Source organism: Phlebotomus papatasi, chromosome 2 (genome assembly GCF_024763615.1).
Source record: "Phlebotomus papatasi isolate M1 chromosome 2, Ppap_2.1, whole genome shotgun sequence".
NCBI classification, from domain to species: domain Eukaryota; kingdom Metazoa; phylum Arthropoda; class Insecta; order Diptera; family Psychodidae; genus Phlebotomus; species Phlebotomus papatasi.
In genome coordinates, this window is record NC_077223.1 from 51,804,488 (window position 1) to 51,831,372 (window position 26,885).

Below are 26,885 nucleotides of genomic sequence, written 5' to 3' on the forward strand. Positions count from 1 at the left end.
TTATTTAAGTTTCTGTGTCATGTTTCTGGTCTGAGCTAAATTAACAAAGTATTAAAAGAATTATAAATACTCAAATGCTCATAAAAAGTATATATATTATACATATTATATATATTTGGAGGAAAATACCTGCATAAGTTGTTCATTAAAAATTGTGAAGTACAGTAGACTCTCTCAAATTCGGGCATATAGGACCGAAATGTCAGCCGAATTAGACAGAAATTCGGGCGACATCCCAGCGAGCACAGTTAGCAGAATAAAATAGGATTTTCAGCATTTTTTTGCTGAATCGGTCTGCTGGCCAATCAGCAGCTCTCGAACAAAAAGTGCTAAGCAAATACATAAAAATGGCACTGTTTAGCGCTCGCAGTGGATGATGGCAGAACTAAATACTGCCGGTAGATGGCGCCAGGAAGCATTTAGCAGCAATTTTCTATTTCATTTTTTTTTCTTTTTCTCTCAAAATGTCAAAATGGACTTGGAATTTCCCCTGAAATTATTTATCAACTTGGGGGATTATTATAATCACGATTTTTATTACTTATATTATTATAGGAATTATGCTGCGGTATGCTGCCTATAGAGAATGGTCAAATAAGAGTATTAAACATACTCCCGACCAAAAATGTTGCATTTTTTAGTGAATTGCGTCATTATTTTCCCGAGAAAAAAAATTATTTTTTTCTGAGGAAATATTCAGTCGGGGGTTATAAAATTATTCATTATTTATGAAAAATATGTTTTTTCTTTTGCAAAAAGCATATTTTTCTCAATTTTCGCAATTAAATATTGGCATCTTTCCTGGAACAGCCATTGATGTATTATGCTCACAGTCGGTCACAACTATTGTAATTGATCTTGAAACAGGATTTTTCTACTTTTTTAACTTTTTTATGGTAAATAAAGTTGCAGATGCATTTAAAAAAATCCATTTAAAAGTTGTGACTCCCCCACTTAACTCTTTCGCCTCTTTTGGGACTCTGAGTACTCAAAGCAGCGTATGAATACTTTGTGGAAAACAATGTTTTTTTTTTTAATTATTCAGAACTGATAAAAATCCTATTCTTGTGAATGATTACAAACTATAAGGATGTCTAAATGTAAAATATTTTTTTGTAGGACCGCAATTAATTTCTGAACAAAGATATTTTTGATTTAAAAAAAAAGTGAAATTGGCTTACAGTATATGCTGCGGTCCGGAAAGAGTTAATGAGTTCAATAATGCCTTTTAAAAATACTACAAAAAATTTCTATGGATACTACAAAATAAAATATAATTGTTTTATCACAATTTAAGTTGAAAAATTTACATAAAAGCGTTTTTATTTGTTGCGGCAAATGCGGAAAATATATTTTTTTTTATGTTATAAAATGTTTTATATTTTACAAGTGAAATAAATGTATGATCCGTGCACGATGCATATGCATAATGTATATGCTGCACTTTTCAATTTATAAATTTTCGATTATAAATTTTCTAAAGCGCATTTTTACGCAAAAAACTACTTTTATTATCGTGGTAAAATAACAAACCAACAATTATCGTTTTTTAATACTGTACGTATTCTTTTTTAAATGAAAAATTTATTCAATTTGATGATTCATTTTTTAAATTAAAATGATATGCATTTATATTTTTTAGAAGAGAGTTTTTAAATACCTTTGAAGTCAGGAAAATATGCTAATTTGTTGGAAATCATTTCAAATAATTTTGAGTAGACTGTGTATACCATTAAATAAAAATTATAGAGGCTCTAAATTCTATATGTTCTTGATCTTCTTGGTATTTCCATGAGGTTCCGAAGTTTTTTCAATATTTCTCGAATTTAGAATTCATTAAATATCAAAATATCTTGAGAATTCCCAAGAATTTCTTGGGTTATTAATTTTCTAAAATCACAACGGACAAGAATTCTTGGCAATGCAATTTTAATTTAGGTGTAGTATATTTTTTTTATAAATGAATTCACAATATTTTTTGATAAAATTAGACAAAAAAATTAAATTTATTGGTCGCAAAAGGTTTAAGAATACATATTATTCAAAATATATTATAAATATGATTTTTTTTTAAATTTTTGTGAATTTTAAATTTTTTGCTTTATTTTTTAATGTGAAATGTGGTTATTGTAAGAATCATAAAATTGTAATAATGGAAAAGGTTAACCTTAGCTTCTACTCAACTCAGCAAAGACAAAAACCAAGTGCATTAAAGTCTCTCACTCGATTGGGGAAAAAGAATAACTTTGACTAATTGCCACTGCGATCGCTAGTGTAACTTCGAGGTCAGCAGAGCTCAGCTGAAAAAATATATGTTTTCAGCTGATTTGAAAAAGCTTAGCATTTGGTGCTCGCTGGGATGTGCATATAGATATTGAGTTTACACACTGATATATATCGTAAATTGCATGAAAATCCCTCAATAATGCAAAATCACATCAAAACTAAGACAAACCATGCCAAATTTGAGCATATTTGATTCATTTGATAATCATAATCAAACTTGAAAAATGACAACAAACTTTTTTCAAATGTAACCGCTGCCCGAATTAAAAAGTAGCCCGATCTTAAAAGAGCCGAATTTGCGAGAGTCTACTGTAAAGGCAATTAAATTCACATTTCATTTTTAATTTGACAACAAAATAAATTTATAAACATAAATTAGGTAATGTAAGGGAGCAATGATACTGCCATAGGACTTCAACTAGAGAGGATTCTCATTTTTCTCTTAAGCCGTTTTAATAAAAAAAAAATAAAATTCATATAACCAATAATTTCTTAATTTTTTTGCGCAATTATACAGTAGACTCTCGCAAATTCGGCTCTTTTAAGATCGGGCTACTTTTTAATTCGGGCAGCGGTTACATTTGAAAAAAGTTTGTTGTCATTTTTCAAGTTTGATTATGATTATCAAATGAATCAAATATGCTCAAATTTGGCATGGTTTGTCTTAGTTTTGATGTGATTTTGCATTATTGAGGGATTTTCATGCAATTTACGATATATATCAGTGTGTAAACTCAATATCTATATGCACATGTCGCCCGAATTTCTGTCTAATTCGGCTGACATTTCGGTCCTATATGCCCGAATTTGAGAGAGTCTACTGTAAGTCAAATTTTAAGACAATCCTTTCGTTCAGTAATTTTCCATTAAAAAATTAGAAATATACACATAGAAATTTACACATTTTATTAGTCACTGGACTTAAATTTAGTTCTACTTCTGTAACTCATTCGGACGATTAATTAGAAAACTTTCTATAGAAGAAGAATAATAAAATCATAGATAATGTTGAAATAGCAAAAATCATCTTATTTTTGTGGTAAATCTACCTTTATTACGTGAGATTCTGTACAATTTTATCTATTTTACATCAAACAAATTATACAAAAATGAAAACTGGAAATAAATTATCAAGTTAAATATTATAATTGTGATCTCAAGAATATTTTAATTTTTTAATACTACGAATTTTGCGATGCACTTGTAAAATATGAAGTATCATTTTTTTTATTTTACATTAATTTGACAAAAAACAATAATATTAACACTAAATGTTGCCCTCAAATGTTTAAATATTGTGCGATTCCCATTAATGTTACTAATGAGCGTTGATTTATGTGCGATTTATGTTACTTTGATTCACTGAATAATTAGGATGTATCTATTTATCTATAAAAGTATAGATTTAGCTTGTGAAAATGGGTTTAAATTTTAAATTGACCAAATGCATAATGTTTTCGCATTAAAAAAATATATGAAGCTTATGCATTGATTTTCTAATTGAAATAAATTTATAAATTACTTATCAATAAATAAATCAAATTCTAAGTCACGAATTATATTTGAACGCTCATATAATACAATTATTGTGAATCGCATTAAAATTTCAATGTGCAAGTGTGATAATACTCAATATAATTCTATAGGATTTATTTCTCAATTAATTTGGTCAAGTTTAAATTTATTTGAAAAGTCTTGAAATTTAGTAGTCAGTATGGAATAGAATAGTACTAGTAGAATGGAATAGTAGAAATATGGAATTAGTAAGGGGTAATTTAATTTGAGAAATTAAGATATTGTTCTGAAAAATTTCACAAGGAAGATACTCAGCCAATTTTATATTGCTTTTAAAAAAATGGAATTTATAATTCATGAAAATTCAGTTATTAAAGCTTAATTTAAGTGATATCTGATATGATACAATTCTAGAAAATTTATTTGTTTATTGATTTGATTAAGAATTTGTTAGCACTAGCCTAGGTTCTCCCCATCTCCCCAACGGTTAAACCGTCCATTGGTATTTGAATTGACCTCATAGATGTCTCTCTGAGCGACACCGATTTCTTCTAAGGAGCGTTCCTAATAGTATTAGTCTGTGTGTTACGCCTTTGGGCGGGGGATTTCGTAGAGAGGATTATTAGTAGTTTAGTTCATTTTGGATCGTCGGTCGTAAGGAATAGATCGTGATGAGGAACACTGAGAGTCCTGGAGAAACCTCTGGCGGCCCAGGCGCCCATCCATGCGATTGTTTTATTAAGGGTTTCGCCCTTAAAGATTCCCTGACGGATTAAACAATTTTATGTTATATTTGAAAAGTCCTGAAATTATAAGCCAATTTGAATAAGTTTTAACTATTTATATTTGTAATAGTAATAAATAAATATTAAAGTATTTATTGAGAGAAAATTTAATAAATTGTAGAAGAATGGATTAAGTATGCTACTAAGAAGTTGCAGGGTATGGCTAAACGCTAAAAAATCACACAAGGAAATTTCTGCCCAATTTATACCATTTTAAAATGATAAGAAATTACAATTTATGTAAAATTAAGATTTTAAACCAAAAGTAAAGGATTAGGTTTATCAGGTTTATCTTTGTTTACCACTAATTAACCCTAGTAAATTAAAAATCATTATAATTTCAGTAGAAATTTTCAATCAAATTAGAACACTCAAAGCTGCTTGAAATTGTTTAAGAAAAAGTGATTTAAAGTTATTTTAATAAACTCCTTTAACATATTCAAGGAACCAATCAAATCCTTGAAATTAGCGCAGAAAATAATTTATTAATATCCGCTTTGGGGCTTTAATTGAAATTGTCTATATGTAATAGAGCCACGTAAAGATGTTGAGATAAGTTCTTTAAACTTTTTCTGACTATTTTCTGAAAATAGAAAATAGAGTAATCGGAGTAATCAATTCTCATCAGATTGTCTTCCCTTGGGCATGGTATTTTATTGCAGAAAATTCTGATGCATATCTTAAAATCAATAATTTTTAAAAGAAAGTGCAATCTATTCACACCATAGTTTAAACTTTCCCACGCTTCTCTGTAAGATATTCGTATATAAAGCAATGAGGAGAATTAAGTATAATAAAAGTGTAGGAAAGAATAATTTTGTTAAATTGTTATTATAGTCCTCAAAGGGTTAAAAGTGAGATGTCATAAGGACAATATTTAAAATAACCCGGCAAGGGTTTTTCAAGCACTATCCAATTGCAAAAAATATTTATTTTGCGACCTGAGCAATGTTTGTTGTCTTCTGTATTGAATTGAGCATAATTACATTAAAGAATTGTCAACTTTAATAATAAATAAATCATTATTTACATTGTAAATATATAATTTCGTCGAAATACGAACAAATAACACACTTGTTTACGAAAAATTTAATTTACTCTAATTACAATTTCATTATTTAGGGTGCATAAACGCTGATAATATTATCAATTATGAAGTATTTGTTGTATAAGGTTTCTTTTCTTCTTTGATAGTATATGTAGTATAATTAAAAATTGTAACTATTGCTTAGTAGATAGTTTTTAATGAGAAAATTGACGATTAATTGAAGGTAAACTCATTTTTTCACTCTAACGTATAATTCATGCGAGCAACGCAAATACCTACAGAAGACCATTTCAGTCATGATGTATAGAGATTAACTTGAATGCCACAATAGCCCCTTCGTTAGGGCATATTGTGGTGAGGCCTGACAAGCCTCGCATTTTTTTGGAAGACCTCGGCAAGAGAGAATTAATTTTCCTCGCCAGGTCCCCTAGAATCTCCACAAAGAAGAACTTACCTTCTTTTCCTTCTTGGAATGGAAATAGGGAGGGAGGGAGAGAGAGACAAAGAGAGTACGATTCTCTGTAAATGAGATCCCTAAAATGCCTTTCTAAATTAATTTTTAATTGCACATCCCCTCGCTATGCTGGAAAAACCTTATCCAACCTAAAATGTTGTCTATGTTTCTTCTTGTGGAAAATGGCTTATGTTTCAAAATATTCTCCCTCATCGTCATTTCCCCACATACTTGTATGAATTATTAAAAGTTCGTCTGAAAATTCAGCCAAAATGTACAATTGGCTAAAAATAAAAAGGATTCACTTGTAATATGTGTTGTTCATGATTAAAATTCAAGAAGTTCTTCCCTTTTAAATATTTGATCTTATGAGATTTTTCATTCAGAAATTGATTTATAAATTCGCGCATTCATTGATGTGAGAGGATGACGGAGAAATGCATTACTTTTTATATTGGAAAATACCATAAAAAGGAAAAGCTTAATATTTTGTACAGAGAAAAAAATCTCAGAGGAAATTATTGGGAGAATGCATCACAAAGGCAGACAGTAATTTCAAATATCCTTTGAATTTTTAACACAGTGTTTTTTGTGTGATTGTCTTGTCGGTTGTGGCAGAAAATGTCGGAAAAATGTATTGATTCAAGTCTTAAGAATTGACTGTAATTCAATAAATTCAATACATTTCCAGAAATAAAAGAAAATTGATGGGGAAAAATTTACAGTGCTGTTCTATCTATACTTTTTTCTTCTTTCAAAAATAAATTGTTTAAAGATGTTCAAGTGACTTTATTTATTTTGGAGGGCAATAAATTAAATAAGTAATTATTATTTTTAAATTATTCATTGTCATAAATATTTGAGAAAGTGGAAGATTTTAAAAATGATTTTACAATTTAAATAAAGTTTTATCATCTCAAAATACTTGAACTAAATGTATGCTTTTATTGTTTGAGCTCAGAGACTTTGTGAATAGGGGAGAGAGAGGACGTTTGAAACCGTTTTTATAATGTGAATTTTAGAGATTTCTCCACAATTTCAGAAAATTATTACAGAACTTGATGTAGGGGAGACTGGGGCAAAATTTGTCAAAACGAAAATTGCAATATTCACTATTTTCTAAAATAAAAGAGATTGAGGCTTTGTTGAGGACCAAGTCCCCTGGGTCAAACAAAATCAACAGATATATTTCTTGAACTAAAAGGTGTGCTGGAGTCACAATCCTTTTGCTACACCTTTAAGATCAACAAAATTGCATGTAGGGGAAGTGCTTATAATTTTGGACAGTCTGCTTATAAGCATCGAAGTTCCAAGTTTGAAGTGCGATATTTTCTATACTAATTGACATTTCTTGTTACTCTCTTTTCAGAAGGGTTGTTTAGAAACTTAGCAAGCTATTTATCGTCTTATTTTTATTAAAATTAGTTTAATTACGTTTAAAAATGAATTGATAAGTAGAGGTGAATTTGACTCTTATTTTGGACAACTTGTTTATTAATTTGTCCAACTTGACTGTAAATTTGGACAGCTAATCCTCCTCAACAGGATGCCCATTGTTCTTCATTTCATGAATCAATCTTACCAAGTCCTCTTCCTGTTCATGTCAGGCAAACGTAGAATGTCACAGAAGCCCGGAAACTTTCCATATCATTCATTAAAGTGAGTTGACTTCGATACTCCAAGTACGTGCAGATTCGCTCATTCCCTGACCTTTCCGGGAGCCTTTCAAGGCATTTCTCGCTACATCTCTTTCGTAGAGATGATGCTCCTTTGTTTCTCCAGGCATTTGTCCAACCTAGTCATCACAAAAGCTAAAACTTCACGAAATTTCGTGAGAAAAACATCTGTCCAAAATAAGAATCATCACCTCACTGGTGAATGTCTTAAAAAATTTCCCATTTTTCACACGAAAAATATAATTCACAAGGCAAATCTCACTTCAGGTCAAATGTACAAATCATCAGTAACGTGAATCAAAACAATATTCAATGAATATTCAATAATATCACTCAAAAACAGCGAACAAACTTTGTTAGTACTTCACCAAAACTAAATAAGACTGAAGTAAGCCACGAAGTTCTGTCATATTTCTCGTAAGCAATTGCTCACACTGAATTTTCAACAAAGCAATTTTAACTCAAATCATATTCAAAATTTAACGTATTTAGTGTCTAAATCTTCCAAAAAGAACAAATATTTAGATAGAATTCATTTTTCATCAAATATTGGAATAAAAATCCATCATTTTAATCAATTTATTTTTAGTGTCCAATGTTATCCTCAAAGTGTCCAAAATAAGAAACTGTCCAAAATTATGAGCACTTACCCTAATCAATATTTATATCCCTTTCTTTCTCAAAAATTTTGACATATGTCTATTCCACTCTTTCGCACTCCTCTTCTTAACATAACAAATTCAATTTTGTTCAATTCAATTTTGATTGAAGAAGAGTGCGATAGACATGTGGAAAGCGTTTGAGAAAGAAAGATATATGAATTTTGATTATGAAATTCTCCAAATCTAAATGGGAGTGTCAGAGTTATTAGAACCATTGAAAACAGTAAAAATTTTAATGCAAGATTTACCAAAGAGAAAATAAAGAGTTTTTCATTTAGGTCGCGTTTGACTAAATTTTTTTGACAACTAATTTAACATTTTACATTTCTGTAAATCGCTTATTCTACTTTTTAAACGAACAATTTTAAGTTTTCAAGGTACTTATTGGTCACTACATGAGGAATTTTTGGTTCTATGGGAAGAAAATTTAAAAAAAAGATGCCTTTAGATAGAGAGCAACACTTTTCATGCACTTATGGCGGATAACGTATTTCCGAGGTTCGAATTTGACGTCAATTTAATATTTTATGACAAAGCACCTACGATAATAATGCCATCTATCACATATATCGGTTCACATAAAAAAAAAATAGTCCGATATTTGAGTTCTTTTACAACTTACACCGGTCACGCTCTTACTTAACAGACTGTATATGAATTCATAAATATTATATAGGGATCCTTGTTCACTCTGTCCACTGAAAAAATGATTGACATAAGTCCAAGAAGAGAGTAGACGTGAATATAAGTGTTTATAACTACCCCATGATTACTACTGCACTACTTTCCCCTATAACTTTTTGATTTAGAGTTATTATAGCTAGTGATTCCGAATAACCGGGTTTTTAAGATAGACGGTCAACCGGTTTTGGATGGCTCCAAACCCGGCTATCTGGTTTAAAACCGGTTTTAAATTGAAATTTAGATCATAGAATTTTAAGCAATTTTTTCAGAACTTTAATTTTGATGTAATATTTAACAAATAAATATATTCTTCTTCTCAGTTAGTTTGGATTTGGAACTTATTTCTTTTATTCCTTTATTTTGTATTTAAAATAGTTCTAAAAATTTCAGAGTGCAGGAAAACTACTGAGAGTTTTTCCAATAATATTGTTTTGTGGAAAAGCTAAAGGAAAGTAGATTTCCGTAAAAATAACTATTTTTTCATACAATTTATTTTTCTTAAAATAAATTGGTTAAACGTTGTCATTTTTGACAATCTTTTTTAATGAGGAAATACTTAAAAATTTTATTCTAGATTTTTGAAAATATAAAAAAAAGTATTTTATAAAGAATATTTTAACGAACAAACCATAAGAGTTCTCCTCTTTATTTTTTAAATCTTATGACTAGTTAAATCTTGTTAAACTTAAGTTTAGAAAATTTGAATCGTGGAAGAAAAATAATAATCGAAAAAATATTAAAAAAAAGAATGTTGGAAGGACAGTTACGAAAATTTTTCTCTACCTATATTCGCTATAATTTTTTTTAAAATCTTGTAAAAGTATTGTCAAAATTATTATTTTTTTTTTCAACAAAAAGTCCAGATTTCCAGAGGTTTCTAAAGTCAATTTTTTAGATCATTCTCTACAGAAAACATATCGATGCATAGTTTTTGGTATTATCATTAAAATCATGAATATAATTTATACAAAATTCACAAATAATTTCATAGACAAAATTCCATAGGAATTTTGAAAAAAAAAAGAAATAAAATAAAAGGAAACCTTATTGCATTTTACTCCATTTGGTTGAGAAACTAATAAATACCAGATTTTGACAAACATTTTACAAGAATCTTGTGTAACAATCTTAGTGAATTTGGGTTTAATAAGATATGTAGTTAAATATATCTATAGTTATGTAGTTTAATAAAAATCTTTATAAAGACAGGGAGAGATAAACATTTTGTTACTTTTCTACATAAAACAATATTTTACAAGATTGTACTAAATCGTTTACAAATTTTTTCTCAATGTACAATTGATTTTTTAGTCTTGTAAGTATTTAATTAAGGTTTAAAAGATAAAATATTTTCAAGTGAAGAAGTCCTGAAATAATTTCCCATAACCTTTAAGCAAATAATTCTTTTCAAGAGCGGAAGAAACGTATAGGAATCCCATTACTACTATCCTTCATATATTATTAACATACTACCATACTACAGATTACATTTTTGCACTTAAGGTTCCCTTCTAAAGTCAAGGAAATATATTGCAGTGTATCTTGATTTTCAAGAAATAAACTTAAGCGAGAAATTTTAAAATTTTTGTAAAGAGACGGTTTTAAACCGGTTTCATATCTAAAAACCGGTTTTAAAACCGTCTCCAAAATAGGGCGGTTAACCGGTTTTTCGAATTCGGTTAACCGTTGTTGGAATCACTAATTATACCTGCCTAAACTTCAGGGACTTTTTCAAGGGATTACATAAAATATAAGATCTGCAATTGAATTATCATTAATAAAATACAATTTTCTTGTCGATTTTCCAATGGCGTTTAGATATGAACTCCTAATGATAAAGCATAAAAACCTTAAAAACAACTACGAAGAAAATTCACGAATTGTTTAAATAAAAAAATAGCAATATTTTTTAGTCAATTTGATTTTTTTTGTACTCTTTTTCTATCCAATTTTTTAAAATGTAGTTCAAAAGTGTTTACTCTATTTTATTTCCCTGGAGGTATTAGATGCAATATAAGAAAAATCACCTCCGTGGGGATAATATGGGAGAGAAATTGGTTGTGGAATTGCTAGAAAATTTGATATCGATTACTCATGTGCCATCTTTATTGAGTTATTAATGCGTGTGTATGTGTGTTTAAAGTCAGGGAATGGCTGGATTTGCAGCGCAAGCAGCTCTCCGGTCCAAATGGGGTGATCTCGTGGATTCTGGCTCTGCGAGTCTTCCGGAACCGTCTGAGGTGTCTCAGAGTCTCAAGAATGTCGTCGGGTGGCTCAAACAGGTGTCTTTTTCTTAGAAAAAAAAAACTTTCCAATTTATTTTTTTCTGTGATTTTTCTTTCGTTTCTTTTGGTTTATTGTTTCATCTGGGTTTACTGTGTATTATTTTCTTTTTATTATTATTATTATTTTCGTTTAAATACGTCCGTATTAGAGTTTTATTTTTTTATTGTATAAATGTGCCGAAAGTTAATCAATTTTAGGAGATTTAGGAATTTACCCTGGATTTTTTTTTCAGGCTTCAATTGAGGTGAGAGAGGCGGGAAAGAGGGCCGTAACGACACTTCAGAACACCCATCCGACGAGTGTTCTGGCGCGCAGGGAGGCTGGCATGGAGCCAGTGTCTGAGAAAGAAACTGCTGTGTCCTCCATTGTCCATTGCAATAGTCATTCGCCTCATCGCGAAATTCCAGCCGCTTCCAAGGATGCCATCACAATTCTCCATTTCAACGACGTGTACAACATCGAACCTAATTCGGCCGCAGAGCCAATTGGGGGTGCCGCCAGATTTGCAACAGCTATCAATAGTTTCCGGGACTTGAAGCCTCTGGTATTGTTTAGCGGGGATGCCTTCTCGCCCAGTATGCTCAGCACCTACACTCAGGGTGAACAGATGATCCCCGTGCTTAATGCCATCAATACAAAATGTGCTGTTTTTGGTGAGTGTTTCTCCTGTTCTTTCTCCTTTCCAGAATTGAGTTAGACATCAATTCCCATGAATGGGATGTATGAAGAAATTTCATTAAGAATTCACGCTATATAGAATCATTCACATTTCTCGGTGTTGCGCACTTTGCCGCCAAAAATTCCTTCAAGATAATCCAATTATACACTCTGTCGATAAGGGAAGGTGAGAGGAGAATTACACCACCCTCAAATGAAGCAATAAATTCTCCCACTTTTCCGGGAGCAACATTGGCAAACAAGTTGACAAACTCTCTGACTTCTCTCTTTCCTAATTTATGCAAATCTGGAAAACGAGGGATCTTGAGCTCAAGTTCGTGTACTTTCTTTAAAGTATTCTTAAGAAATGGAATTTTACAGGGGCGAGGGGGGGGAATTCAATTAAATTGTTTGGAATTAAATTTTTGGGCTATTGAGGATATTTTATGAAAAAAAAAGTCATTGCGGTTTTTTTTTCTTGGAGAAAATTAACAGCAAAATTGCTTGAAGGTTTTTCTGGGAACATTCTTATTCGCGAAGGTTTGTTGAAGTCTTTAAATGAGGCCTTGAGATTTCAGCATAAGGATTATTATGATGTGGGAAGAAATTTTCTTATCGAAAAGTCAAATGATCAATTTGTGATTTTTAAAGTAAAAAAAATGGTTTTTGAATGTTTAGACAAAAGTTTATTTAATGAGAAACTCGATTTAGTGGTTTTGGAATTAATGAGATTAACATTTTAATTAAGGTCAATAAAGAAAGTAACTAATCACATGATAAATAAAGCTATCGAAAAAATTAAAACTTATTAAAAAAATAATCATGCGAATAAAATATTCTTTCTATTATTATTCTCCATTTAAATTTATTTAATCCATTAAAAATAATGTACTAGAAGTACTGAAATTAGAATGTTCATATTTTAGGATCATTTCGTTACAGATTAACAGATGATTGTTGTTGAAAAAAAAAAGAGATGGCAAAGCGTCCCAGCTTTGCGGAATGCTCAAACTCACGAGATAGAGCTCACCGTGAATTAGCTTTTTGCATAATCTTTTGGAATAACTGATCTACTAAAGATCAAATTGATTCAAAAATCACAAAAGCATTTGAAAATCAAAAAATGGGTACTTAACCGATTCATTACCGATGAAGACCGATGCAGCCGGGTTCGAAATTTCAATACCTTTCCAAAAAATCCAAATTTAATCAAATCGGTTGAAAAATGAGCCTTCCAAAGTGCTTGATCTTTGACCTTCAATAATTCAAAATGGCGAATTTTCCGGTCATATGTATGTTTATGCGAAATTCTCGCCTGGACTAGCTCTAAAACATATCAAAAAATCATTGAAAAAGCTTGGGCCAATTTTGAGAAAAATCGAAAAAATTTTACTTTTCGGGAATATCAATTATTGGGGATGTAAAATTATTCAAAAATCGGTACTTAACCGGTTCATTACCGATGAAGACCAATGCAGCCGAGTTCGACATTGCAGTACCTTTCCAAAAAATCCAAATTTAAACAAATCGGTTGAAAAATTAGCCTTCCAAAGTGGTTGACTTTTGACCTTCAATTATTCAAAATGGCGAATTTTCCGGCCATAGGTATGTTTGGGTGAAATGTTCGCCAGGACCAGTTCTAAAACATATCCAAAAATCATTGAAAAAGCTTGGGCCAATTTTTTGCAAAATTGGAAAAACCTCATTTTTGACCTATTTTTGCGGGATAGGGAACGTACGAAAGGGGAGGGGGGAAAAGTAAAGAGGTTGGGTACGAGATAATGTCATTTGAGGAGGGGTCATCGAAGACCGGAAGTCGCTATCTCTTACCGTTTAAGCTCCAGAACAGTGAGAGGTTGAAAAAAAGGTCGATTATATAACTGCTCTCTATTTGAGTTCGAGCAGTAAAAATTATCACCCAGAATTCAAATCAAGAAAGAAAATAAAGAAAAATATTATTAAAATCGACTCAATGTAAAACTTTCCGTTTCGTGTACAAACTTTGCATAACTTTCCGCTAAGCAAGAAAAGAATGACAAATTATATTTCTATCTCTGTCGGGCTATTTTTCTTTCTTGTGTCCTTGCCCACACGAAATTCGGATATTAGGGGGGATTGGGGCACCTTTAAAATTGGGATTTTTCACATATTTTTAAATAAATTTGAGCTTTATCGTGATATAATTTAGTTGCACAAACAGATTGAGAAGCTAACTTACATTTTAATATGGTTCAGTTCTACTTAAACATAGGAGAAAAATCCCAATTTCAAAGGTGCCCCACTTCCCCCTAAATTGAGTGAAAAATAATTTATTTAAAACGTCTAGTGTCCTTTTAAGTTAGGAGATTTTCAAATATTTTCTTAGTTACATCTGAGAAGGTTTAGGATTACTATTCTGGACGAAAAATAATCCTACAAAGCTCAGCTAAAAATAATCATTATTACACTTATCATTTTTAAGTCTAAACTTTATGTGCTGGTCAGACCTACAGCTTGAACCGAGAGATGGCTTAACATAATTACAATCAATCAAAATAATGATTAGACTAAATTCCTATCAGTTTCCCCCTAACTGAGCCGTTTTTCGGCTTAAGGGCAGAATCACATTGACAGTAAAATGCTCACCGTCACCGTCAAAGCCCTAACCGTATTTCGTTAATTTACGCATTTTCATTGCAATTCTTACGCAAATTCTCAATTACCGTATTGCCTTATCTCATACTCGGTGGCCCTAGGTGAAAATAGTATAAGAAAATTGAATAAATAAAGCGGAAATGCGATAAACGGTGAGCAATAAAACTGTACGAAAAACTGTAGCAAAAAAACCCTACAGTTTTTTGTTTTGCTTACCGTTTATCGCATTTTCGCTTTATTTATTCAATTTTCTTATACTATTTTCACCTAGTGCCACCGAGTATGAGACAAGGTAATATCGTAATGGAAAATTTGTGTAAGAATTGCAATGAAAATGCGTAAATCAACGAAATACGGTGAGAGCTTTGACGGTGACGGTGAGCATTTTACTGTCAATGTGATTCTGCCCTAAGTCGGGAGAAGGATTAATGAAAAATTGATGGAAACATAATCTGATCATTATTTTGATTTTAATTAAATTAAGCCGTCTCTCGACTTAAACCCTAAGTCTGTCTAGGGCATTAGGTTGTGCGAGTTTTCATTTATTATTTTTTTTCTAATGATTAAACATTCATTATTTGTTTTTCTCATCAGTTTTTCTTTCAAACTTAGAAAATTTTCTTCGAGAAGAAAATTAATTTATAGAGGCTTCGGTTTTTGTCAAAATTTTGTTGACAATAATTTTCAAAATTCAAGCATTCAAGGGTTGGATTCAAGGAGTAACTCATTCACATTTTTTCTGTCAAGTGTTTCAAGTTTCTTGGGTTTCCCGATGCAAAAACTAGGTTTCTTGGGTTTTGCGATTCAATTCTTGCGTTTTGCAATGAAAAAAATGGGTTTCTCGGGTCTTACTCAAAAATTGTGATGCAATTTTTGGGCATTTTGGGTTTCGCAATGCAAAAATGAGTTTCTTGGGTTTCGCAATGCAATTTTTAGGTTTCTCAGGTTTCGCGATGTAAAAATAGGGTTTCTCAGATCTCGTGATGAAAAAACTGGGTTTATCGGGTTTCGAAATGCAATTCTTATGGGTTTTGCAATGCAAAGAGTAGATTTCTCGGGTTTCGCAATGCAATTTTTGGGTTTCTCGGGTTTCGCGATGTAAAAAATGGGTTTCTCGGATCTCGTGATGAAATAACTGGGTTTATCAGTTTTCGCAATGCAATTCTTACGGGTTTTGCAGTGCAAAGAGTAGATTTCTCGGGTTTCGCGATGCAATTTTTGGATTTCTCGGGTTTCGCGATGTAAAAAATGGGTTTCTCGGATCTTGTGATGAAAAAACTGGGTTTATCGGGTTTTGCAAAATGCATTGTTATGGGTTTTGTAATGCAAAGAGTAGATTTCTCGGGTTTCGCGATGCAATTTTTGGGTTTCTCGGGTTTCGCAATGTAAAAATGGGTTTCTCGGATCTCGTGATGAAAAAACTGGGTTAATCGGGTTTCGCAATGCAATTCTTATGGGTTTTGCAGTGCAAAGATTAGATTTCTCGGATTTCGCGATGCAATTTTTGGGTCTCACGAGTTCCACGATGCAAAAAGTACGTTTCTCGGGTTTCCCGAAGCAATTCTTGGATTTCGCAGTACAAAAATGGGTTAATCGCGTTTCACGGTGCAATTTTTGGGTCTATCGGGTTTCGCGATGCGCAAAAACGGATTTCTCGGCTTTCGCAGAGCGTTTCTCGGACAATTGACAAGGGTTTCTAAAAATGAATTACCCCTGGGTTAATTTTCTTGAAGGTTTAATAACGCCTTTGGACTTCGCAACTGTGATTTTATTACATTTCTGCTTTATCTGATTCTATTCTTGGTCTACAACTATTCTTCTATCTAGAACTTTCGTGTTGTGGACTTTATTGTGTAGCAGTACGGCACTTTTGCACCGGTAAGTCCCGGTACTTTCCCAGGTTTCGTAGTTCCTGTCTCCATATGACCAGGTCAGGGAGTCACAATTTTTGTAATTACTTTTTTTGGGAAAGGTGTCATTCTTTGTAATTACTTTTCAATGAAACGAAAGAGCGGGCTTTATAATAACGTAACTTCTACTTCGTATTCGCGAAATATTATATATGCGTATTTTCGAATGATCTAGCCTAGTACGTTTCGAGATAATTTATGGAGGCGGGGGCGGTCACCGAAGGCCGAAAGTTGATACCTTTCACCATTTGGCTGGCCTCTATAGCCCGTTACCAAACATACGAAAACATAAAAAGTATTTCAGATGCAAAAATCACTCATACTTTACACCGATTCAATGACGATTGTGAGTTGCTTGAAGGGTTAAAAATTTCAGGGCTAATCAATTAAAAATTAAACCCAATCTTAGTGAACACGATTTAGAAACATGCCCTCTAGAACAGCTTAACTTTGATCTCGAAAAATGGAGTATCCTTGTTTTTTATTAAGATTCTAGGATGCAAAGGAGGAAATAAGAAAAGAATCTTCATGTAATTGCGATTTATGAGAGAGTGGGGGTCGTCGAGGACCGAAAGTCGATATCTCTTACCGATTGAGCTATAGATAATTGACAAACTGAAAAACGAATCGATTAATTACACTGTGCAACGATGATTTTGTCGCCGGGTTCTCATGCTACTTTTTCTATTGCTAGGGTCAAATGATTTACGAAAATACTTATCATTTTGATTTCATTTGGATTTTGCGACTGGTATTTACGAAAAACGGTTTTTTCCGTTTTTTGATACTTGGGTGCCTATATCTCCGAATCTACTGAACCGATTTATTTCTCACTAAGGAATAATTTGTTCTCCTTTAGATGCCCGATAAATCCTCTGAACAGATGAAGTTCGTACAACCGACACCAGGGGCGCTGTAGTCCCATAAATGTCAGAAAACATGTAAAAATCGAAATTTGTAGCAACTTTGATCAAGAATATCTCGAAAACTAAAACTGTTCTTAACAATCTTATTTATGGGTGTGATAGAGAATTTTATTAGCTACATTTTTGTTCATATACAACTTTTTGCTCAGATTATTTTTTAGCCTCGAAATAGAGGTTCAAACGAAAAATGAGCACCCAGCCAACTAGAGAAAACCCTCATTATTTCACACATTTTGACTTTTTCTTTTCAAGTTGAGGTAAATCCAGGATATTTTCATACTTTTTCTAAATTGCATAAGTTTAATAAATATATACATATTTTTTTCTTTTACATCGGAAAATTTCTTAGCCCAAGATACACAGTCTCAAAGATGGCGTGACGCGCTTCATATTTCACTTGTGATTTTTGACAAAAATTTTAAAGTGCTCTATTTCGGGAAGAGGCCAAGATATTAGGTGAGATTCTTAACAATCTCACCTACTATAATCCTAACAAAATTTCATGTCGTCCGATCGACCTCAAATTTGGCCAAAATGTGTTTCAGCACTTCCTGATCACGAATATATATGTGGCTAATTTACGTTCCCGGCCGGCCGGCCGGCCGCTCTTTGGAGCTTAATAGCTCCTAAACTAAAAAAGATATCGACTTGCGGTTTTCGGCAAAGGTTATATATCGGGTGAAAATTGCAACTTAGTGCATAGACCCCCCACCCCCCACCCCTCCTTCCGCCATTTTGAAGACCCCCCTTTTTTTGTTTTCTCAATAGCTCCGCCCCTATGGCATTCAGCGGACTCAAATTTTAGTATGTTATAGCTGGGCCTTAGAGCTTTCCATCAATACCAAACTTAAGGTCCCCCGATCCCCCTGACCCGAGCTATAAGGGTCCAAAAAAAATTTCTTAAAATGGCCATAACTCCGGTTCTAATTGACAGAATTTAAAAAGTGAGGGCTTTTTGGAAAGCTCTCGTGAAATGCCACTTCCCCTTCTAACATCGCAAGTTCATAAAACCACCGCTAATGGCGCTTTTTTTTAAAAGAAAATTTTTAAATCTTAAAAGTTAAATAACTCAAAAATTCCATTGTGCATCGGGCTGAAAATTTAGTATGTTGTAGCCGTTGATTATACCTATCAAACAAAAAAAAACCTTAAGTCGATCCATAACCCCTGACCCGAGCTATAAGGGGTCAAAGTTCGAACATTGACCGGCCTCTATCTCCGGTTCTAATTAACATATCGACATAAATTTTACCTTTTTGGTTTCGTCTCGATGAGCACTTTCAGATGGAAGTTCAAAAAGTCACCACAGGTGGCGCTGTGATAGCGTCAAAATTCATCGAATTTCAAAGTCACTTTTCTCAAAAACGGCATTGTGCAAGTTAATGAAATTTTAGTATGTTGTAGTCCAGTCTAGGACGTTTCCAAAATGGTGCGTATGTGCGCTGTGGTTTCAATAGAACCGGAGATATGAAGGGTCAAAGTTCACGAAATTCAAAAAATCATATCTCCGGTTCTATGTGACCGATTTTGATGAATGAGGGCTTAAACGAAAGATCTCACCAAATGCTACAACTTTCTAGAATATTTGAACTTCGTGGGACCAACACCAGGGGCGCCACAGTCGAAAAACCAATTTCAATATCACATAACCTCAATTATCTCGACTGTCGCTGAACCGATTTTGATGATTACTTCAACATAATTGTAGAGGACATTTGTCTCTACATTTCGTCCATACATCATTTTCCACTCAGACTACGCTATCACTCCGATTTTGCCGTTTAAGTGTGAAAAAATTGATTTTTCCCATAATAACGCTTTGAAATCACTCAGATGCCAATTTGACTGCCTCTACTCCACCAAGACACTTAAAATAGGGGTTTAAATGGAAAGTCCCGCAAAATACAACAATTCTTTGATATAGTTGAAGTTCAACAAATGACTACTTGGGGCACTCTGGATGAAAAAACGAGTTAAGAAACAAAAAACCTCGCTTATCTTGGCTTCTGAGTAATCGATGAGATCATGTTCTATGAGAAAATTATAGAGAACATTCTGGTCTACATTTCACCCATATATCACTTTTCTGTCAGTTCATCCAAATCCTTGATATTTTGGCTTAAATACAAAATTTGTATAATTTCACGAATTTTATTCAAGATAACTGAATGGCGTCTCCCAACTTCAGCTCTAAATCGAATTTGCATGCACTCCGAGTTAGCTCACGTTAAGAATCTCACCTACATAAGCCGGTTAGGATTATCTGTCCCTTTTTTGCTATTTTTTTTTTAAATCTGACATGTAATTTTATTCTCTTTAAAGGCGTCTCCAAACTTTCCCCTATCATTGTAGGAAGCAACGTCAAAATAAAAAAAAGGCAATTTGTTTATGAAAATTGATTCTAGTGTGTAGACACCATAAATCGACATACTTTTGATTTTTTTTAAATTAAAAAGTATATTATTAACATAAAAAACTACATTCCCTCAAAGAAAGAGGGTCCACTTTTTTGTTGAACTACTTAATTTTTTTTTTTTGGAAATTCCCCAAAACAATTGAGTAGTTAAACTCAAAAATGGATAGACTTCTTTTCAGGGAGTATAGCACCACAATAGTATTTACCAAAAGGAAAAATATTGAAACTTTTGGATTTGGTATTTAAAAGAAAAAAAAGTTCAAATTTTTTTTTTGGTAAAAACAAAACTTTAACATATATTTGGCACATATACTCTATTTTGAAAATGTTTTTGACTTTTATTGCGAAATATATAAATAAAAAGTCCAGTACGACTCTGATAGTATTAATTCCTAAAAATTTCGAACACAGTGAAAAATATATAAAAATATGTAAAATTTCAAATTTAATGTCAAACTTTTAAACTACTTTTGTCGAGTAACAATCTGAGTCAATTTTGAATGAGTGAAATAGTAACTTCAACAAGAAAAATAACTTAGAATATTGCAGACATGACATGTGTTGACTCTATTGGAATCGTACTGTATTTTTTTCGAAAAGTAAAGTGATCAAAGTCTAAAACATTTTTAAAAAAAATAGCGTATATGTACTAAAAATGTGAAAAACTTTTGTTTTTACCAAAAAAAAAATTTGAACTTTTTTTTCTTTTAAATACCAAATCCAAAAGTTTCAATATTTTTCATTTTGGTAAATACTATTGTGGTGCTATACTCCCTGAAAAGAAGTCTATCCATTTTTGAGTTTAACTACTCAATTGTTTTGGGGAATTTCCAAAAAAAAAAAATTAAGTAGTTCAACAAAAAAGTGGACCCTCTTTCTTTGAGGGAATGTAGTTTTTTATGTTAATAATATACTTTTTAATTTAAAAAAAATCAAAAGTATGTCGATTTATGGTGTCTATACACTAGAATCAATTTTCATAAACAAATTGCCTTTTTTTTTATTTTGACGTTGCTTCCTACAATGATAGGGGAAAGTTTGGAGACGCCTTTAAAGAGAATAAAATTACATGTCAGATTTAAAAAAAAAAATAGCAAAAAATATCTTGGCCTCTTCCCGAAATAGAGCACTTTAAAATTTTTGTCAAAAATCACAAGCGAAATATGAAGCGCGTCACGCCATCTTTGAGACTGTGTATCTTGGGCTAAGAAATTTTCCGATGTAAAAGAAAAAAATATGTATATATTTATTAAACTTATGCAATTTAGAAAAAGTATGAAAATATCCTGGATTTACCTCAACTTGAAAAGAAAAAGTCAAAATGTGTGAAATAATGATGGTTTTCTCTAGTTGACTGGGTGCTCATTTTTCGTTTGAACCTCTATTTCGAGGCTAAAAAATAATCTGAGCAAAAAGTTGTATATGAACAAAAATGTAGCTAATAAAATTCTCTATCACACCCATAAATAAGATTGTTAAGAACAGTTTTAGTTTTCGAGATATTCTTGATCAAAGTTGCTACAAATTTCGATTTTTACATGTTTTCTGACATTTATGGGACTACAGCGCCCCTGGTGTCGGTTGTACGAACTTCATCTGTTCAGAGGATTTATCGGGCATCTAAAGGAGAACAAATTATTCCTTAGTGAGAAATAAATCGGTTCAGTAGATTCGGAGATATAGGCACCCAAGTATCAAAAAACGGAAAAAACCGTTTTTCGTAAATACCAGTCGCAAAATCCAAATGAAATCAAAATGATAAGTATTTTCGTAAATCATTTGACCCTAGCAATAGAAAAAGTAGCATGAGAACCCGGCGACAAAAAAAAAGTTTGAAATTGTTGCACAGTGTTATTAATGCTTTCTCCTCAAATTCGAGCAATAAGAATTATTTGTTTGTGGTTTACTAATTTACTCAGTTATTAAGAAAGGTTTCAAAGTTTTTGGCTTTACGCAAGGTGCTTTTTAATTTGACGAATTCAATGCATTACAGAAATCTAATGAATAAATTATAAGAATGAAAAATTTTTGTTTTAAAATGGAGGGAAGTGGGGCACCTTTGAATTTGGGGCAGCTTTAAAATTGGGCTTTTTTCTCCTATTTTTAAATGGAATTGAGTCTTATCATTTGAAAGTAGGCGAGAAAACCTAATTTCAAAGCTGCCCCAATTCAAAGGTGCATTACTTCCCCCTACATAATTATTTTTATGATTTCTCAAAATTAATTATACTTGAGATTTAAGTGAATATATTTTTTCTCAAGTTAATTAAAATAGTTTTTTTTTATTGAAAAAAAAACATAGCTTTTGGAATTTCATGTTGTAATATGAATGTTTTAGGAAATCATGACTTCGATCACGGCCTAGATGTTTTGTCCAAGTGGGTAGATCGATGCCACTTTCCCTGGCTTATGTCCAATGTGGTGGACAATGAAACGGGCCGTCCGTTGGGTGATGGTAAGATCACACATATTATGAGATATGGTGAACACCAAATTGGTTTGGTGGGTTTAGTGGAGCGACAGTGGCTGGAGACATTGCCCACGATAGATCCCAAGGAAGTTACCTTCATTGACTTCTCCAAGGCAGCCCATGAATTGGCAGCTGAGCTGCGAAAGGAGGGCTGTGACATTGTAATTGCCCTAACGCACATGCGAACGCCCAATGATGAAGAACTAGCCAGGCAATGTCCAGAAATTGATTTGATTCTCGGTGGGCATGATCATGTCTTTGAAGTCATTCAAGTTAATGGTACGAATATTGTGAAATCTGGGACGGATTTCAGGCAATTTTCGAAGATTGCAATTGAGAGTGAACGGGATGCAAATGGGAGGCTTCAAATGGAAATTGAGCGAGTGGATGTAACAGCTTCCTATGCTGAGGATGAGATTCTCAAGGCGGAACTTGACAAATACTCAGCGACAATTGAGTCAAAGATGGGCGAGGTACTGGGAACATTTTCAGTGGAGTTGGATGGGAGATTTTCTCATATTCGCACGGCTGAAACGAATCTGGGAGATTGGGTTTGTGATGTAATTCTAGCAGCTACTGGGGCGGATGTTGTGCTAATCAATTCGGGCACATTCCGATCAGATCAGGTTCATCCAGCGGGTCCCTTTACGATGCGTGATTTGGTGAATGTGGTGCCAATGAGGGATCCACTGATTGTTCTCGAAATGCCGGGGAGCGTGCTGCTGGAAGCACTGGAGAATGCCGTGTCGGCATATCCGAAGCTCGAAGGGCGTTTTGTTCAAGTTTCTGGAATCTCCTTTGTTTTTGATCCATCACAAGCACCAGGGAGGCGTGTGGAAGCACGCCTGGTGCGTGTGGCTGATGAATGGCTCAATCTGGAGCAGAATTATGCTGTTTGCATCAAGAGCTACATGCACAGTGGCTGCGATGGCTTCCACATGTTCAAAGATTGCAAAGTTCTGGTAAGTTCACTTTTAGGAGATTTTTAATTGAAATTGAAATCAATTTAATTCATGGGAATTCTTTCAGATGGATGAGGATTCCAGTCCTGAATTGGGCTTAGCAATTCAGAATCACTTCAAGGCAATAGATGTACGAATGGGCAAAGGACGTCCGTCGAAGCATCGTCAGAGTTTGGTGACTCTGTCCAGACGCCATAGTACAGTCCAGATGATGGATAGCATGGAGCTGGATGGACCAACACCCGTGCGGAGGATTTCTCTGCAAAAATCCATGGATAGTGTACCCAAACTCCTCAGACGCACTTCGCTGGACGATCTGGAACAGGCCAGTTGCCAACTGGCTCCAGACATTCAACACAGGATTATCTCAGCCCAGAATTCCGAGGTGAGTGTGAGTGGCTTTTCTTATGTTTCCAGGAAGACTATTTTTTTTGCGTAGGGCGAAGTGGGGCACCTTTGAAAGTGGGGCACCATTGAAATTGGGATTTTTCTCCTATTTTTAAATGGCAAAAAACAAATGGTCACTAAAAAGTCAAAAGTGGTCAGCAGAAAATCAAATTTGATCAGCAAATAATTCGAAATAATCAGCAAAAATTTTCAATTTTGAATAATTAAAAATGAGCAGTAAAAAATAAAAAGTGGTCAGCAAAAAATTAAAAAGGAGCAGTAAAAAATAAAAATTGGTCAGCAAAAAATAAAAAGTGGTCAGTAAAAAATTAAAAGTGAACAGTAAAAAATTAAATGTGGTCAGTAAAAAATTAAAAGTGGTCAGTAAAAAATATAAATTGGTCAGCGAAGGATTAAGCCAGTGATAATCCTAAATCAGCTTATAGAGGTGCATTTCCTTCGGGATCGGGAATCTTCAAATTCCCGATCCCGATCAAATTTTATTTTTTACTGATCATTTTTAATTTTTTACTGACCATATTTTATTTTTCACTGATCATTTTTTAATTTTTTGCTGACCACTTTTTGTTTTTTACTGACCATTTTTTTATTTTTTACTGTTCATTTTTAATTCTCTGCTGATCACTTTTTAACTTTTTACTGATCATCTCGAATATTTCTACATACTGCTCGTTTTAAATTTTTTGCTGACCTCTTTTTATTTTTTACTGCTCATTTTTAATTTTTTGCTGCTTTTTTAAATTAATTTTTTGCTGACCAAATTCAATATTTTTACTGCTCATTTTAAATTTTTTACTGACCACTTTTTATTTTTTACTGGCCACTTTTTGTTTTTTACTGATCATGTTTTACTTTTTACTGATCATGTTTAATTTTTTGCTGATCACTTTTCATTTTTTACTGACCGCTTTTAATAAAGTACTGCTCTTTTTTAATTTTTTACTGATCTTTTTAAACTTTTTGCTGCCCTTTTTAATTTTTTACTGACCATTTATTTATTTTTTCCTAATCATTTCGAATTTTTTGCTGACCAAATTTGACTTTTTACTGCTCGTTTATTCAATGCCTTTTTAAATTGAACTGAGCCATATTGAACTGAGCCATAGCTTCTCAATCTGTTTGTGCAGCTAAATTATATCACGATAAGTATCAATTTTATTTAAAAATGGGTGAAAAATCCCAATTTCAAAGGTGCTCCACTTTCCCCTATCAAAAATATTCCCGCAAATTGGATTTTTAATTGTAGTTCTCAAAGATTTTAGGAAAATCCAAGGGGTAATTCATGAGGGAAAAATTTGTCATGTCATTAATTTTTCTGTTTCTAGTAAGGAAACATGCTTCTTCTTAACCGTTTCTAATTCTAACGTGAATCCAATTGTGATTCTACGATTCTAGCATATTTTTCTTTGATGTTTTCTTTGATACAGATGGTTTTTAGCGCATTCAGAATTGTGTGTTTTTTTTTGTTTAATGATTCTGCGTTTCTATATTGTTTCTGTTTTTTTTTAATGGCCTCTACACATTAGGAGCAATTTTTGTCAAAAATTGCTTTTTTGAAGGAAATTCCCTGCAGCGTTGTAGGGGGAAACGTCAAATTTCTGGCAAAAACGCAATTTTTGACGAAAATTGCTCCCAATGTGTAGACGCCTTAAGAAACCTTTTTACATTTCAAGAAATCGCAGAAATGTTTCCATGTTTCTAGAAATGTGTCATTATTTCTTAAAATATTTCCATGTTTTTTTTTTTACTGTTTTTTGATGTTTCTGATTTTTTATAGAAATTATTTATTTCTAGAAATTTTTGCATGTTTGTAGGAAGATTTCTGTGTTTCTATAAATGTTTTCGTATTTATATCGGGCGTTTGAAAATTAGAAAGGGCCAACTCATTTTGAGCAATTTTTCAGGAGACACTGCATTAAAGATTCAATTTTGTGTGAATAATTATCTCAATTTAATGTCTGGACTAAAACAATCCATTTCTTTTCTTTTCGTATGAGCATATAAACATCAAACTTTTCATATTTTTACATCTCAAAATTCTAGGGTCAAGTAATACGTCTTGAGCCTTTTTAAGTTTAATTATAATATGAAATTGACATAGTTAGATCAAATACGCTCCTCTTTGTTTACTAACTTTTGTCCATTTTGAAGACAATTTCATAATTCGACGAATGAAGTTCTCGTTCCTACAGGTGAAAAACTTGACTAGATCATTTGTACAAGCCTCTATCTATTGAGGACAATTTTGCAATATCAAGAAAATTTTGCAAATACTTGAAAAGGTGATAATCAATTATTAGTGCCAGATCTGGAGTATAGAGGAAAGTACTCTCCCTTCGAATTCGCATAAAGTTCTCCTTTTATTTTTCCTAAAACGCTTACACAAAATTATCATGTAATTATCAATAATTGATAATTAATAAGTCTCTTAGGAAAAATAAAAGAAAATTCACATTATTCGAATGCACAAACGTTCGAAGGAAGAGTATTTTCCCTATGGTGGGTGCGATAGAACCTCACATCTAAGCTCTCGGATCTTTTGGAGCGTCGTTAAAGATATATGCGGCCTGGCGTTGTCTTCCTATTGGCGAATTCTGGACGCTTCTGATCGATCACCTGCTTCGATCTGGTCAGTTGTTCACAAGAGAGGTCCGAATTGAGTGTTTAGCCATTGTGTAGCAACTCATAGAGGAGAAAGCTCTTCCAATTTCACCAAACACCAGCAAAAGCCTTCTGACCGTTACTCCGGGCTCGACGATCGTTCAGGCTGGCTCATCCACGCTCGGACCACGATTTTTTCCGACTATTGTTCTCGTATGTGACTCATTTTTCATCGCTAGTCACCTTCCGTTTCAGAAATGGTCCCATTTCGTTACGTTTCAGCGAAAAGTTTCGGATATCAATTCTAAATTCAGTCCAAAAAGTCCTTTTTCGACCATTCTTCGGCATATATTCACGGAGAAGTACAAGAGTTTACATTCGAGAGTACGTACTTCTTTGTTGCTTTTGTTTATGAATCTCAAGTTCCATATTACACATCATTCTAAATTCCACCGTCTTACCTTACTTCAAACAAATTACGTAAGCAATAAAAAAAATTGAAAAG

The 26,885-nt window shown here is 32.8% G+C and overlaps 1 protein-coding gene across 7 annotated transcripts in view; it reads left to right on the forward strand.

Moving 5' to 3' along the window:
- Positions 1 to 26,885, forward strand: part of LOC129801485 (mannosylglucosyl-3-phosphoglycerate phosphatase) — a 41,873-nt gene that overhangs the window by 11,812 nt on the left and 3,176 nt on the right. For 4 of the 7 annotated variants that reach the window (XM_055846591.1, XM_055846590.1, XM_055846592.1 and 1 more), the window contains exons 2-4: positions 11,629 to 12,049; positions 22,278 to 23,371; positions 23,439 to 23,756. In XM_055846591.1, coding sequence (XP_055702566.1) covers positions 11,722 to 12,049; positions 22,278 to 23,371; positions 23,439 to 23,756 — 1,740 coding nt within the window. In that variant the 5' untranslated portion in view covers positions 11,629 to 11,721. Of the gene's footprint in view, positions 1 to 11,253; positions 11,393 to 11,628; positions 12,050 to 22,277; positions 23,372 to 23,438; positions 23,757 to 26,885 lie in introns of all 7 variants that reach the window. The other 3 variants (XM_055846588.1, XM_055846589.1, XM_055846587.1) reach the window with 1 other exon arrangement.